The sequence below is a fragment of the Rhineura floridana genome, chromosome 5 (assembly GCF_030035675.1).
Source record: "Rhineura floridana isolate rRhiFlo1 chromosome 5, rRhiFlo1.hap2, whole genome shotgun sequence".
In the NCBI taxonomy this organism is placed as follows: Eukaryota; Metazoa; Chordata; class Lepidosauria; order Squamata; family Rhineuridae; genus Rhineura; species Rhineura floridana.
The window spans coordinates 180,220,254-180,232,296 of record NC_084484.1 but is presented as its reverse complement, the minus strand read 5'-3'; the positions used below and the strand labels follow the sequence as shown (position 1 = coordinate 180,232,296).

Here is a 12,043-nt window from a genome sequence, read left to right as displayed (position 1 = left end):
TGAGGGCAAACAAGTTGAGATTAAATCCTGATAAAACAGAGGTACTCCTGGTCAGTTGGAGGGCAGATCAGGGAATAGGGATTCAACCGGTGCTGGATGGGGTCTCACTCCCCCTGAAGTCTCAGGTTCGCAGTTTGGGTGTACTCCTGGACCCAGCTTTGAGTTTGGAGGCCCAGATTACTGCTGTATCCAGGAGCGCCTTTGCCCAATTAAAACTGGTGCGCCAGCTGCGCTAGTTCCTGGAGCTGCCTGATCTGACTAGGGTGATGCATGCCTTGGTTACATCCTGTTTACTGTAACGCGCTCTACGTGGGGCTGCCTTTGAAGACTGTTCGGAAACTTAAATTGGTACAAAGAGCTGCAGCCAGAGTGCTAACCGGGGCTGGTTACAGGGACCATACAACTCCCCTGTTACAACAGCTCCACTGGCTGCCAATTTGTTTCCGGTCACAATTCAAAGTGCTGGTTTTGACCTACAAAGCCCTATACGGCTCAGGTCCAGACTATTTGACAGATCATATCTCCCTACATGAACCTGTCCGGGATTTGAGATCTTCAGGTGAGACCCTTCTTGTGTTCTCCACACCTTCGCAAGCACATATGACGCAGACACAAGATAGGGCCTTTTCGGTGGCTGCCCCTAGGCTGTGGAACTCCCTTCCGAGTGAGGTGCGATCAGCTCCCTCCTTGCTGTCTTTCCGGCGACAAGTAAAGACTGTTTTATTTCAACGGGCATTTGGGATAGAGAACAACCAGGATTAAGTGTCATAGGTTTGGTGATTACATTATATGATTTTATTATTTTAAATTGTCCGCTGTTTTTAAGCTATATTTTATGGTTTTAATTTTTCTCATAGTTTAATTCTTTTTTAATAATATACTCTGTATATTTTAATGGTATTGTTTTTAGTTGTAAGCCACTCCTTTCCACTCATTGGAAAAAGGGCGGGGTAGAAATAAAGTTTATTATTATTATAGGTTGCGCATCAGGACAATCAGATGCTGTGGCACCCCCATTTCTTTTAAAGCATTCCATAGTTTTTCATGATCTACACAGTCAAAGGCTTTGCTGTAATCTATAAAGCACAGGGTGATTTTCTTTTGAAATTCCTTGGTCCGTTCCATTATCCAATGTATGTTTGTGATATGATCTCTGGTGCCTCTTCCCTTTCTAAATCCAGCTTGAACGGCTGGCATTTCTCGCTCCATATATGGCAAGAGCCTTTGTTGTAGAATCTTGAGCATTACTTTACTTGCATGGGATATTAAGGCAATAGTTCGATAATTACTGCATTCCCTGGGATCCCCTTTCTTTGGAATTGGGATGTATATTGAACGCTTCCAGTCTGTGGGCCATTGTTTAGTTTTCCATATTTCTTGACAGATTTTAGTCAAAATTTGGACTGATTCAGTCTCAGTAGCTTGTAGCAACTCTATTGGTATGCCATCTGTTCCTGGTGATTTGTTTCTTCCAAGTATTTTAAGAGCAGCTTTCACCTCACATTCTAAAATTTCTGGTTCTTCATATGGTTCCTCCGTGAATGAATTTGTCATCCTGGCTTCTCTTTTATAGAGTTCTTCAGTGTATTGCTTCCATCTTCCTTTTATTTCATCTTGGTCAGTCAGTGTGTTCCCCTGTTGATAATTCAACATCCCTACTCGTGGTTTAAATTTCCCTTTCATTTCTCTAATCTTTTGGAATAGGGCTCTTGTTCTTCCCTTTTTGTTGTCCTCTTCTATTTCTATACAGTAACTATTGTAATAGTTCTCTTTGTCCCTATGTACTAGTCGCTGTATTGTTGCATTTAGGGTTCTGACTGTGTTTCTATCTCCTTTTGCTTTTGCTTTCTTTCTCTCTTGAACCATTTGAAGAGTTTCTTCAGTCATCCATTGGGGTCTTTCTCTCTTGTCTTTTTGCATTCTTCTCTGATAACGTCTCTGACTTCATTCCATAGTTCTTCTGGTTTTCTGTCAACTAAGTTTAAAGCCTCAAACCGGTTCCTTATTTGATCTTTATATGCTTCTGGGATGTTATTTAAATTGTATTTTGGCGTTATGATTGTTTTGTTGGTCTTCTTTAACTTTACTCTGATTTCCGATACAACCAGTTCATGATCTGTACTGCAGTCTGCTCCTGGTCTTGTTTTTGCAGAAAGTATGGAACTTCTCCATCTTCTGCTACCAATTATATAATCAATTTGATTCCTGTATTGACCATTTGGTGATGTCCACGTGTACAGTCGTCTTTTCAGTTGGTCAAAAAATGTGTTCGCAAGAAACAAATTATTGGCTTCACAGAATTCAATAAGTCTTCCTCCTGCTTCATTTCTGTCTCCTAGGCCCCATTTCCCTACAATTCCTAGTTCTTCTCTGTTCCCTACTTTTGCATTCCAACCCCCCATGATTATCAGCACATCTTGTTTTGGTGTGTGATCAATTTCTTCCTGTACTTCTGTGTAAAATCTCTTTGCTGCATCCTGTTATTTAGCCTTGAGAGGCTAATTTTCCAGAGGTTCAGTGGGAACAGCAGGGGAAATTATCCACTAAGGAGAGAAAATATGATAATATATGAACAATGCAAGGGCCAAGGTAGCTAGGGCCTCTGTGATCCAATCCCTCTTGTCGTCTCTGGGAAGAGTTTCAGAATTCTCAACAGCAAGAGCCTGTAAATAAGACCACCATTTATGGAGTCCTAGTAAAGAAGTTCAGAGAAATTTTGGATGAGATCTGTCAAATCAAAGACGTTCTCTGTTTGGATCCCTCTGTTAAAGATAAGGGGATCCATCTTCCTGCTAAGTTACTTGTATTGACTCTCATATTGGTCCCAAATATAGTTTTAGCAAGGCACTAGAAACCTGTCACTATTCTACATATGAAAGAATGGATGAGCTAAAGTTTTGGAAACTGCCAGACTTGACATACTAGCCGATATAACTTGGAGAAGAAATGGTTTCCTTTGCTTTTTCTATTATGGTGGAAATATATTTCCAAAATGTATACGTTATGGTATTATTAACTTTCTGAGCCACACATTAAGTAAAAAATGATAGCAGAGCCTAATCACATGTAGCTGATCACCCTATCCTTTTGATTGTAAACTGTTTAAACTGATTTTAATGTTGCGTTTTTATATTGTTGTGAGCTGTCCTGGGACCTTATGATGAAGAACGAGTAAGAAATTTAAATGATGATGTAACATGCTGCTGGAATCTTATTTGGATCCAGCACTAAAGGTGGGGAAGAAATGCAGTTTGGTTCATGTTTTAAAGCAAACCTACCCAATGTTCACTTCCCAAAACTTTGTGGTTGTTGTTATGTACCTTCAAGTCAATTACAACTTATGGCGACCCTGTGAATCAGCGACTTCCAATAGCATCTGTCGTGAACCACCCTGTTCAGATCTTGTAAGTTCAGGTCTGTGGCTTCCTTTATGGAATCAATCCATCTCTTGTTTGGTCTTTCAAGATTCAGACATCTCTTAATTTTGCAATGTAGTTCTCTAGTCAAAGATTTGCATGAAAATGTGTACCTTAAGGGAAAGTGTGCATAAAAATGGATATTATCATTCATAATAACATACAAAATTATGTTAGAAAAATGACTTAGAAAAAAGTGTAGGTTAAGGAAAATCATAGACATAAATGTGTTAGAAGAAATATGCATTAAAATGTTAGTGAATTTTCATGAGGGCATTTTAAAAAAATATTGCAAACAGATTCAGAAAAGCTGAGCGCAGAACTTATGACTGGGAAAACGGGAAGCGGAGAGAAACCAAAATTAACAGATCTGTCCGTCCCTATCCAGTGCAGCTGTTCCACCCGTGTGTGAGCCAGTGTTTTCTCTCTCCAGACGTACACAGGCTCGATACTGGTGGCTGTGAACCCTTATCAGCTACTTCCGATCTACTCACCAGAACAGATACGCCTCTACACCAACAAAAAGATTGGGGAGATGCCCCCCCACATCTTTGCCATTGCGGACAACTGCTACTTCAACATGCAGAGGAACAACAAAGACCAGTGTTGCATTATAAGGTTAGTGGATGAATTTTGCAAGTACATAGCCCTCAAGGTCTCCATCTCTCTTTGCTTTGAAGCAACCTGTGGCTCCATTGTAGGTTGTAACAGGAATCACCACTGGTCCACTTTACCCAGGACTAGGGCTGGGGGAGAAATTCATTTCTGTTCAGTTTGAATTTTTTTAAACAATGTGCAAACTGAAACGCAGCCCTTTTTTGAAATTTAATTTCTCTGAATTTTGCAAAGCAGTTCTCCAGTCAAGTGATGTGTACAAAAATGCATGTATTAAAGTGCACGTTAAAATGCATATATTAGTGAAAATAACATACACAAATGCATTATATTAGGGGAAATTGCTTGCAAAAATGTGTAAGGAGTCAAAACTGCATACAAAAAGCATTTTTATTAGGAGAAATTTGCACTAAAATGCTGACACATTTCCAATGAGGATTTAAAACAAAAATGGCAAATTCCTGCAGAAATGTGGACAACTGAATTTTAAGATTGCAAAAATGAGCAACTGAGAGGACCAAAACTGACAGACCCTTCCATTCCTAATCAGGAGTCAGACCACTGGTCCACCTTACCCAGGACTGTCTACTCTGACTCCAAGGTGAGGGTCTCATTCCCATTCCTAGCTGAAAATCTAACTGGGGGGTGCCAGCAACAGAATCACTTCCTATCAAATCATATGTTTTGCCTTGGAACTATAGCCTCCTCCTCTGTTACAGAAGGGGCCCACAGTTTCCGTCTTTGGCATTGCCAGTTAAGAGGCTTCCAGTAACATAGCAGAGAGCCCTGCGGCTGGAATTCTGGAGAACCATTGCCATGAGGAAACAGGCGCAGTGAAGTTTTGTTGTCCTTCGGCTTGGTAAGATCTGGCAGCACGGTTACGCCCATTTTTGTTTGTTGTTGCAGCGGTGAGTCGGGTGCAGGGAAGACAGAAAGCACCAAACTGATTCTGCAGTTCCTGGCTGCGATCAGTGGGCAGCACTCTTGGATTGAGCAGCAAGTGCTGGAGGCCAACCCCATCCTAGAAGGCAAGTGCTTAAAGGCAGAGTGGGATGGGGAAGGGCTTACGAGATCCTTATGAACGGGGACAGATTGAGGTTAATGGAGCCCTCCAGGTAGAATTTATATCTGGGTGCCCTCCCAACATTTTGTTGTTGTTATGTGCCTTCAAGTCGCTTATGACTTACGGAGACCCTTTGAATCAGCGACCTCCAAGAGCATCTGTCATGAGCCACCCTGTTCAGATCCTGTAAGTTCAGGTCTGTGGCTTCCTTTGTGGAATCGATCCATCTCTTGTTTGGCCTTCCTCTTTTTCTACTCCCTGCTGTTTTTCCCAGCATTATTGTCTTTTCTAGTGAATCATGTCTTCTCATTATATGTTCAAAGTATGATAACCTCAGTTTCATCATTTTAGCTTCTAGTGATAGTTCTGGTTTAATTTGTTCTAACACCCATTTGTCTTTTTTGCAGTCCATGGTATGCGCAAAGCTCTCCTCCAACACCACATTTTAAATGAGTTGTTTTTCTCTTATCCACTTTTTTCACTGTGCAACTTTCACATCCATGCATAGAGATTGGGAATACCATGGTCTGAATGATCCTGACTTTAGTGCTCAGTGATACATCTTTGCATTTGAGGACCTTTTCTAGTTCTCTCATAGCTGCCCTCCCCAGTCCTAGCCTTCTTCTGATTTCTTGACTATTGTCTCCATTTCGGTTAAAGACTGTGCCAAGGTATTGACAAGTTCAATGTCCTCATTGTCAATGTTAAAGTTACATAAACCTTCTGTTGTCATTACTTTAGTTTTTTGAATTTTAACTGTAGTCCTGCTTTTGTGCTTTCCTCTTTAACTTTCATCAGCATTTGTTTCAGATCATTACTGTTTTTTGCATATCTTAAATTATTGATATTTCTCCCTCCAATTTTCACACCTTCTTCATCTTGGTCCAATCCCACTTTCCGTATGATATGTTCTATGTATAAATTAAACAAATAGGGTGATAAAATACATCCCTGTCTCACACCCTTTCTGATTGGGAACCAATCGATTTCTCCATATTCTGTCCTTACAGTAGCCTCTTGTCCAGAGTATAGGTTGCGCATCAGTATTAAATATATAAAATATAGTAAATAGTGCAAGGGTCACCAACATGATGTCTTGTGGATGCTGTTGGTCTGCAGCTCCCATGGTCCCTGGCGGTTGGCCATGCTGACTGGGGCTGATGGGAGATGGGAGTCCCCAACGTCTGGAGGGCACCTTTTTGGCTACCCCTGAAACAGTGTTAGGATTCCAGTCAATCAACCAGTCAAATGTTGTCAACCGGCTATCTATTGCAGGGCTAGCCAATGTGGTGCCCTCTGGATGTTGTTGGACTTCCAACTCCCACCAGCGCCAGCAAGCTTCACCTATGGCCAGGGATGATGGGAGTTGTAGTCCATAACAACTACAGGGCACTGCATTGGCTACCCAGGATCTGTAATTTGACCCTGATCGAATATCGTCAAGTGTTCCATGAAGTCAGGTTATAAGGGTGAGCAAATAAGGGTGGTGAACGGAGCCAAACTGGGCCCATTTGGTTCAGTTTTCATTTGTTTGGAAACAAATACAAAGAGCAGCTTTCCACAACCTAGTGCCTTCTGGATGTTTTGGGCTACACCTGCCATCATCCTCAGCCAGCTTGGCCCATGGTAAGGAGTGATGGGAGTTGTAGTTCGACAGCATCTACAGAATGAGAGTCTGTTGGCTTGGGAAAGGCTAGCCAAGAATTACAAAAGGTATGCTCATTTTTTTATATCCAGTGTGTGCCCATTTGTCAGTGAGTCGGGGGCAGGGCTTCCCAGATCTGGGGGCAGCCCAGCCCTTCCGGTCAGAGTCACACATGTGTGTGCACCCCATTTACAAGCAGTCACTCTCTGCCCTTCAAACGTCTTTCCAGAGAGCTACTTTGTACCCCACTTTCCAATTCAGCGAGGCATGGCATAGCTCCTCCTGGTGGAGCAGTGCTGTAATGACAGGTGTCTCTGAACAGGAAGACCGAGCCAAGGTTTAAGAGGAATTTGCAGTGGCACGGGTCACAGCAAGGGTCCAAAGGTCAAGAGGGAGAGCTATGGGCCTGTTGAATTTGGTGCGGGGAAAAGGAAGGGAAGTCTGTATGGTCTGACATGGTCCTCTGTAATGCTACAGGGAGACAGTGGAACCTTCAAGAAGACAGTTGAATTGGCATTATTAAATCTGATGATGGCCCATCTCTAAGAACTCCTGAATGAGGCTAATTGCCTTGCTCCATTTTCATTCAGGCTTGCCACTTGATTTGGGGGCTGAAAGCAGAAGCCACCATTGTTTTGTGGCATCCATTATTTTCCCCCACCCTCTCACAATCTCACAGAACCTTGGGAGATCAGGGTTCAAATCCCCACTCAGCCATGAAGCTGCCTGGGTGACCTTGGGCCAGTTACTGTCTTTCAGCCTCACCTACCTCAAAGGGCTGGTGTGAGGATAAAATGGAGAGGGGAAGACCATGTTCTCCTTGGAGGAACTTCTTGGGCTGCGTGGAGGAAAGATGGGATGATATTGTTGGCATCATAAAAAAAAATAGGGCTGTGGTGCTGATTAATTGATTAACATTTTTACCAATTAAAAATCTGCCCCAATTAATCAGACAGCTATTTTTTTAAAATGTTCAGTTTTTAAAAAAATTCTTACCTGCCCTTCATCATAAGGTCTCAATGTTTTTTACAACATTGGTTGTTGTTGTCATGTGCCTTCAAGCTGATTTTGACTTATGGTGACCCTATGAATCGGTGACCTCCAAGAGCATCTGTCATGAACCACCCTGTTCAGATCTTGTAAGTTCAGGTCTGTAGCCCTCTTGTTTGGCCTTCCTCTTTTTCTACTCCCTTCTGTTTTTCCCAGCATTATTGTCTTTTCTAGTGAATCATGCCTTCTCATTAGGTGTCCAAAGTATGATAAACTTAGCTGTCAAAGGCCAGGATAAAGAGGTGCATCTTTGGCATATGGTGAAAACTGTACAGAGAAGATGCTAGGTGCATCTATGTGAGGAGGGACTTGCGCAGTTTAGGGGCTGCCACAAAGAAACCCTTCTCCCAGGGTGAAATCCCCCACACGTCTGAGGGTGGTGGAACTACCAAGAGAGCCCTGCTCCCCGATCTTAACACCCAGGGGGGTCTGTAAGGATGGAAGATGTTTTATTTTAAGTACTTGCAAACACTCAAGTGGCGTAGTAGAAGAGGCACTGTATTCACTCCCACGCAGGAGGGAACACCTTTGGGGAAAAGGTTGTTGCTCAGTGTTAGAGCATCCCCAGGTCGGGGTGGGAGAGACTCCCTGTCTGAAACCCTGGAGAGCCACTGCTAGTGAGTGCAAACAATATTGAGCTGCATGGACCAACAGTCTGACTCAGTATAAGGCAGGTTCCTACGTTCCTCTTCTTAGCAGGTGCTTGCTGTGGGGTTTTCCCCCTGCAGAATTATTATTTATTGATATGCATAGTTATGCAGATATAACCCATTAATAATTATTGTTATTATTAATAATATTTAATTATTTATTTATAACCCACCTTTCGGCCCAAGGCCCCCAAGGCGGCTTACAGAAGACACAAATATCAAAATACAATATAAGAATACATCAATAAAACAATACAATCTGCAAAACACAATTTACAAGAATTAAATAACAATAACCATCACAATCGACATTTCCAACTTAACATTAATGTGTTATTTTTTATTTTTATTTTTTAAAAGACACCTTACGATTTATTGACTAAGACAGAGATCAGAACCTGGTGGCCTTCCAAAAGTTGTAGAACTACGTCTGCCATCATCCCTGACCGTTGGCCATGCTGGCTGTGGCTGATGGAAGTTGGGAGTTCAACAGCCTCTGGAGGGCCAAAGGCTCCCTGTCCCTGAATTAAGATTTCTTCAGCTGGGCAACAGCCCAACTACAATAACCACTGATGAAAACGTTTGAGAGAACTCTTGGTGACCTTACTTTTTTTCTCTTTTTGTCGCCCGTAGCTTTTGGGAACGCAAAGACGATTCGCAATGACAACTCCAGCCGATTTGGTAAATACATTGACATCCATTTCAATAAGCGGGGTGCTATCGAGGGAGCGAAGATTGAGCAGTACCTGCTGGAAAAGTCTCGCGTTTGCCGACAGGTGAGGAGGGTCTTCGGGTGGCACCGATTTAGATGCTTGCCCTCTGCATGTGTGACTCACGGTTCACTCTTCTAAAGCCGCATCTGGTTTAGGATGGAATCCATAGCATTTACCTACTGGGAGGCCCAGGCAGCTCTTTTGCTTAATGGAGAGTAATGCAAGGTGATGTTGATCGCATCTGGGAACCAAGTTCAAAGAGATGGGTATGTTTAGCCTGGAGAAAAGGAGATTTAGGGGAGACATGATTGGGACTTTCAAATCTGATGGGCTCTCATGCTGCTGCTGCTGCTGCTGCCGGCAAGGATGCTCAGGGCCAGCGTTGCACCTGCATGTTTCGGCTGAACGCTGTCTACACTGGGAGGCATACTGAGCTCCGAGAGTCCCCCGACCCAATCTCCTACAGCTGATTTTCATTAAAACACACACACTTTGGAGCAGAGTTATGTGCAATTGTCTGTAGCGTGCAGTTTGGAAAATGGGATTTGGGGAAAGTGAGACTTGCAACAAAGTGTTGCAGTGTAGAGTGTTTCACTGATTTCCTCAGCCATCCATGCCCTCCTTCACAATATTCCATCCCATTCCTCCTGGTTTTCCATGTGCTCTTCCAATAGCCAGTCTGCATTCATTGGCCACTGACCATGCTCAGTCCCCATTGGGCTGTTTTGAAAGATTTTAGACCCCTTAGGGTATCTTCTTTTCCCCCCTAGAGATTTCATGCACTTTTGTACTTTTTCAAGCATTTGGTTATCTCTTGAAATCTCCTTTTATGTGTGAGTGGTCAACTACGGCACTCACACCTGAGCATCAGAAATAGCAGGAATGATAATGGTGATGATGCTTTAAGGGCTTGTAATAAAACAAGATCCTTGGTAGGCCTTGGTAGATGAGACCAAAAATCCATCTGGTCCAAAAGGGGGTTGGACTTGATGGCCTTACAGGCCCCTTCCACTATTCTATGTTTCTAGGAGATGGACAGATGCCTCTCAGAGCGCTCAGGAAGAATGATAGCAACCTCCTAGTCATCCCCGGCAGCTGATATTCAGAGTTATCCTATCGAAGGATCCATTTAGGTTTCAAGACATTGGCAGACCTATATGCCCTAATGTACATGGCTGTGATTCCTGTTCTATCAGGAGAAGGCAATGTGGTGTTCCGCACATGTTGGAGTACAACTCCCATCAGCCCTGATCACTGGCCATGAGGGCTGCTGGGAGTTGGAGTTCAACAGTATCCACACTGAGAAGCGCACTCAGCTATGAGAATGCCCCACACGTGCCCTATTGGCTGCCCTAGAGTTACACAATCAAAACGTTTTTATTGAGAATGTGGGTTGAGAGAGGATCTCCACAACCCTCATTTACCATGCCACTGAGTGGTATGAATTTAGTATCCTGAGTTTTCATTTATACATTTTTTTAAAAAAAACCTTGGGCTTTATAAATGCATGGTCTATAAAAACACATGTAGGTGATATAAATACATTTTAGTTGATTAATTGGTTATTTAGTTTTCTATTAAATACGTTTCTAGCTCTTACAAGTAAAAGAAAATTAGCTTGAATGTGTGGGCAATGACTAGTGAAACCTTAGAAGCCCAAAGAGAATTCAATCAGATTTCCAGTGGTCAAGGGCTGTAACTGCTTCACCTTATCCTGCTCTATACGATTAGCAAAAACAGAGTAAAATACGCAGAATAAGCAAATACAGGTGTGCAGATTCTTTTTACAATTCCCATCATCCCTGATCATTGGCCCAGCCAGCATGACCAGCGGTCAGGGGAGTTGTAGTCAAGCAACATCTGGAAGATCTCAGGTTCCCCGTGCTTGTTATAATGTATATTTGTAACAGCTCGCTTTATGTATATTTTGATTTGTATTAGGTCTACTTGTTTTTAAATTCTGTCTCCTATCGATAATATTAATCTATTATTTTCTATTTTACGTTGGAGGCTTTTGCAGTTAAGAAGTATACAAATTCTGTTAAATAAAACAAAATGAAATAAATAACATGGCAGCTTCCTGCCTACCATGTGGTGTTGAGCCAAATGGTAACCCCCTACCCATATTGAGCACTGCCACTGAAGGAGGGAAGAGGGAGCAGCTGGCAACAGCAAGCAGCCGCTATCACATTGCATCATGCAGGTGCTCTGATGGCCCAAGTACCGTGGGTGGCAGGCACTGGGCAGGAGCCCATCTGCAGCACTCTGCTGAGTTTGGTGTTAGGTGTGCTCACAAGGTTGTTGTGAAGATAAATCAGATCTGACTTGGAACGTAATGCAGACGTGGCCTTAGGAAGATAGGAAGTTGCCGTATACTGAGTCACACCATTGATCCATTTCAGTAGCAGAGTGGCAAATTCAGAAGTGCAGAGTCCCTTCATGATAGTCACAACCATGCCCCCTCACAGTCATGCCCCCTTCTAAGATTATACAGCCTTCTAAAATTATAGAATAATCTGGCTAGGCTTGAATACTGCTTTCTGCTTCTCTATTAATGTCACCATTTGACTGTCCTTTTTCAATGTCAGAGATATTGCTTGAATGACTGAATTCAATGTCTACACATTTATCTCCTACTGCTACCAAACCACTTGATGCTGTAGATGGGATGCTGTCATCAGGATTCACAGTCTCTTCTTCTGCAGTAACGGAATTCTCACTCTACAACTTGTCTTGGCTTTTTGAAGCAGGAACTAATAAAAGGCTTGCGTGCAGCGGACACCCATTGGGACTCTTCTCAGTGGCTCCCCTTTCAAGCTGATTGGCACATGAGACGCTGAAAACAAAGGGACCCTACTGGGACCTGGCTCCCAAAAAAGTAAGGGGTCTAA

At 42.8% G+C, this 12,043-nt stretch overlaps 1 protein-coding gene across 1 annotated transcript in view; it reads left to right on the top strand.

The window, feature by feature from the left end:
* The window catches only part of MYO7A (myosin VIIA), a 158,961-nt gene that overhangs the window by 43,278 nt on the left and 103,640 nt on the right, over positions 1 to 12,043 (top strand). The window contains exons 4-6 of the mRNA XM_061629024.1: positions 3,850 to 4,034; positions 4,938 to 5,059; positions 9,073 to 9,215. Of these exons, the coding sequence (XP_061485008.1) occupies positions 3,850 to 4,034; positions 4,938 to 5,059; positions 9,073 to 9,215 (450 nt within the window). The remainder of the gene's footprint in view (positions 1 to 3,849; positions 4,035 to 4,937; positions 5,060 to 9,072; positions 9,216 to 12,043) is intronic.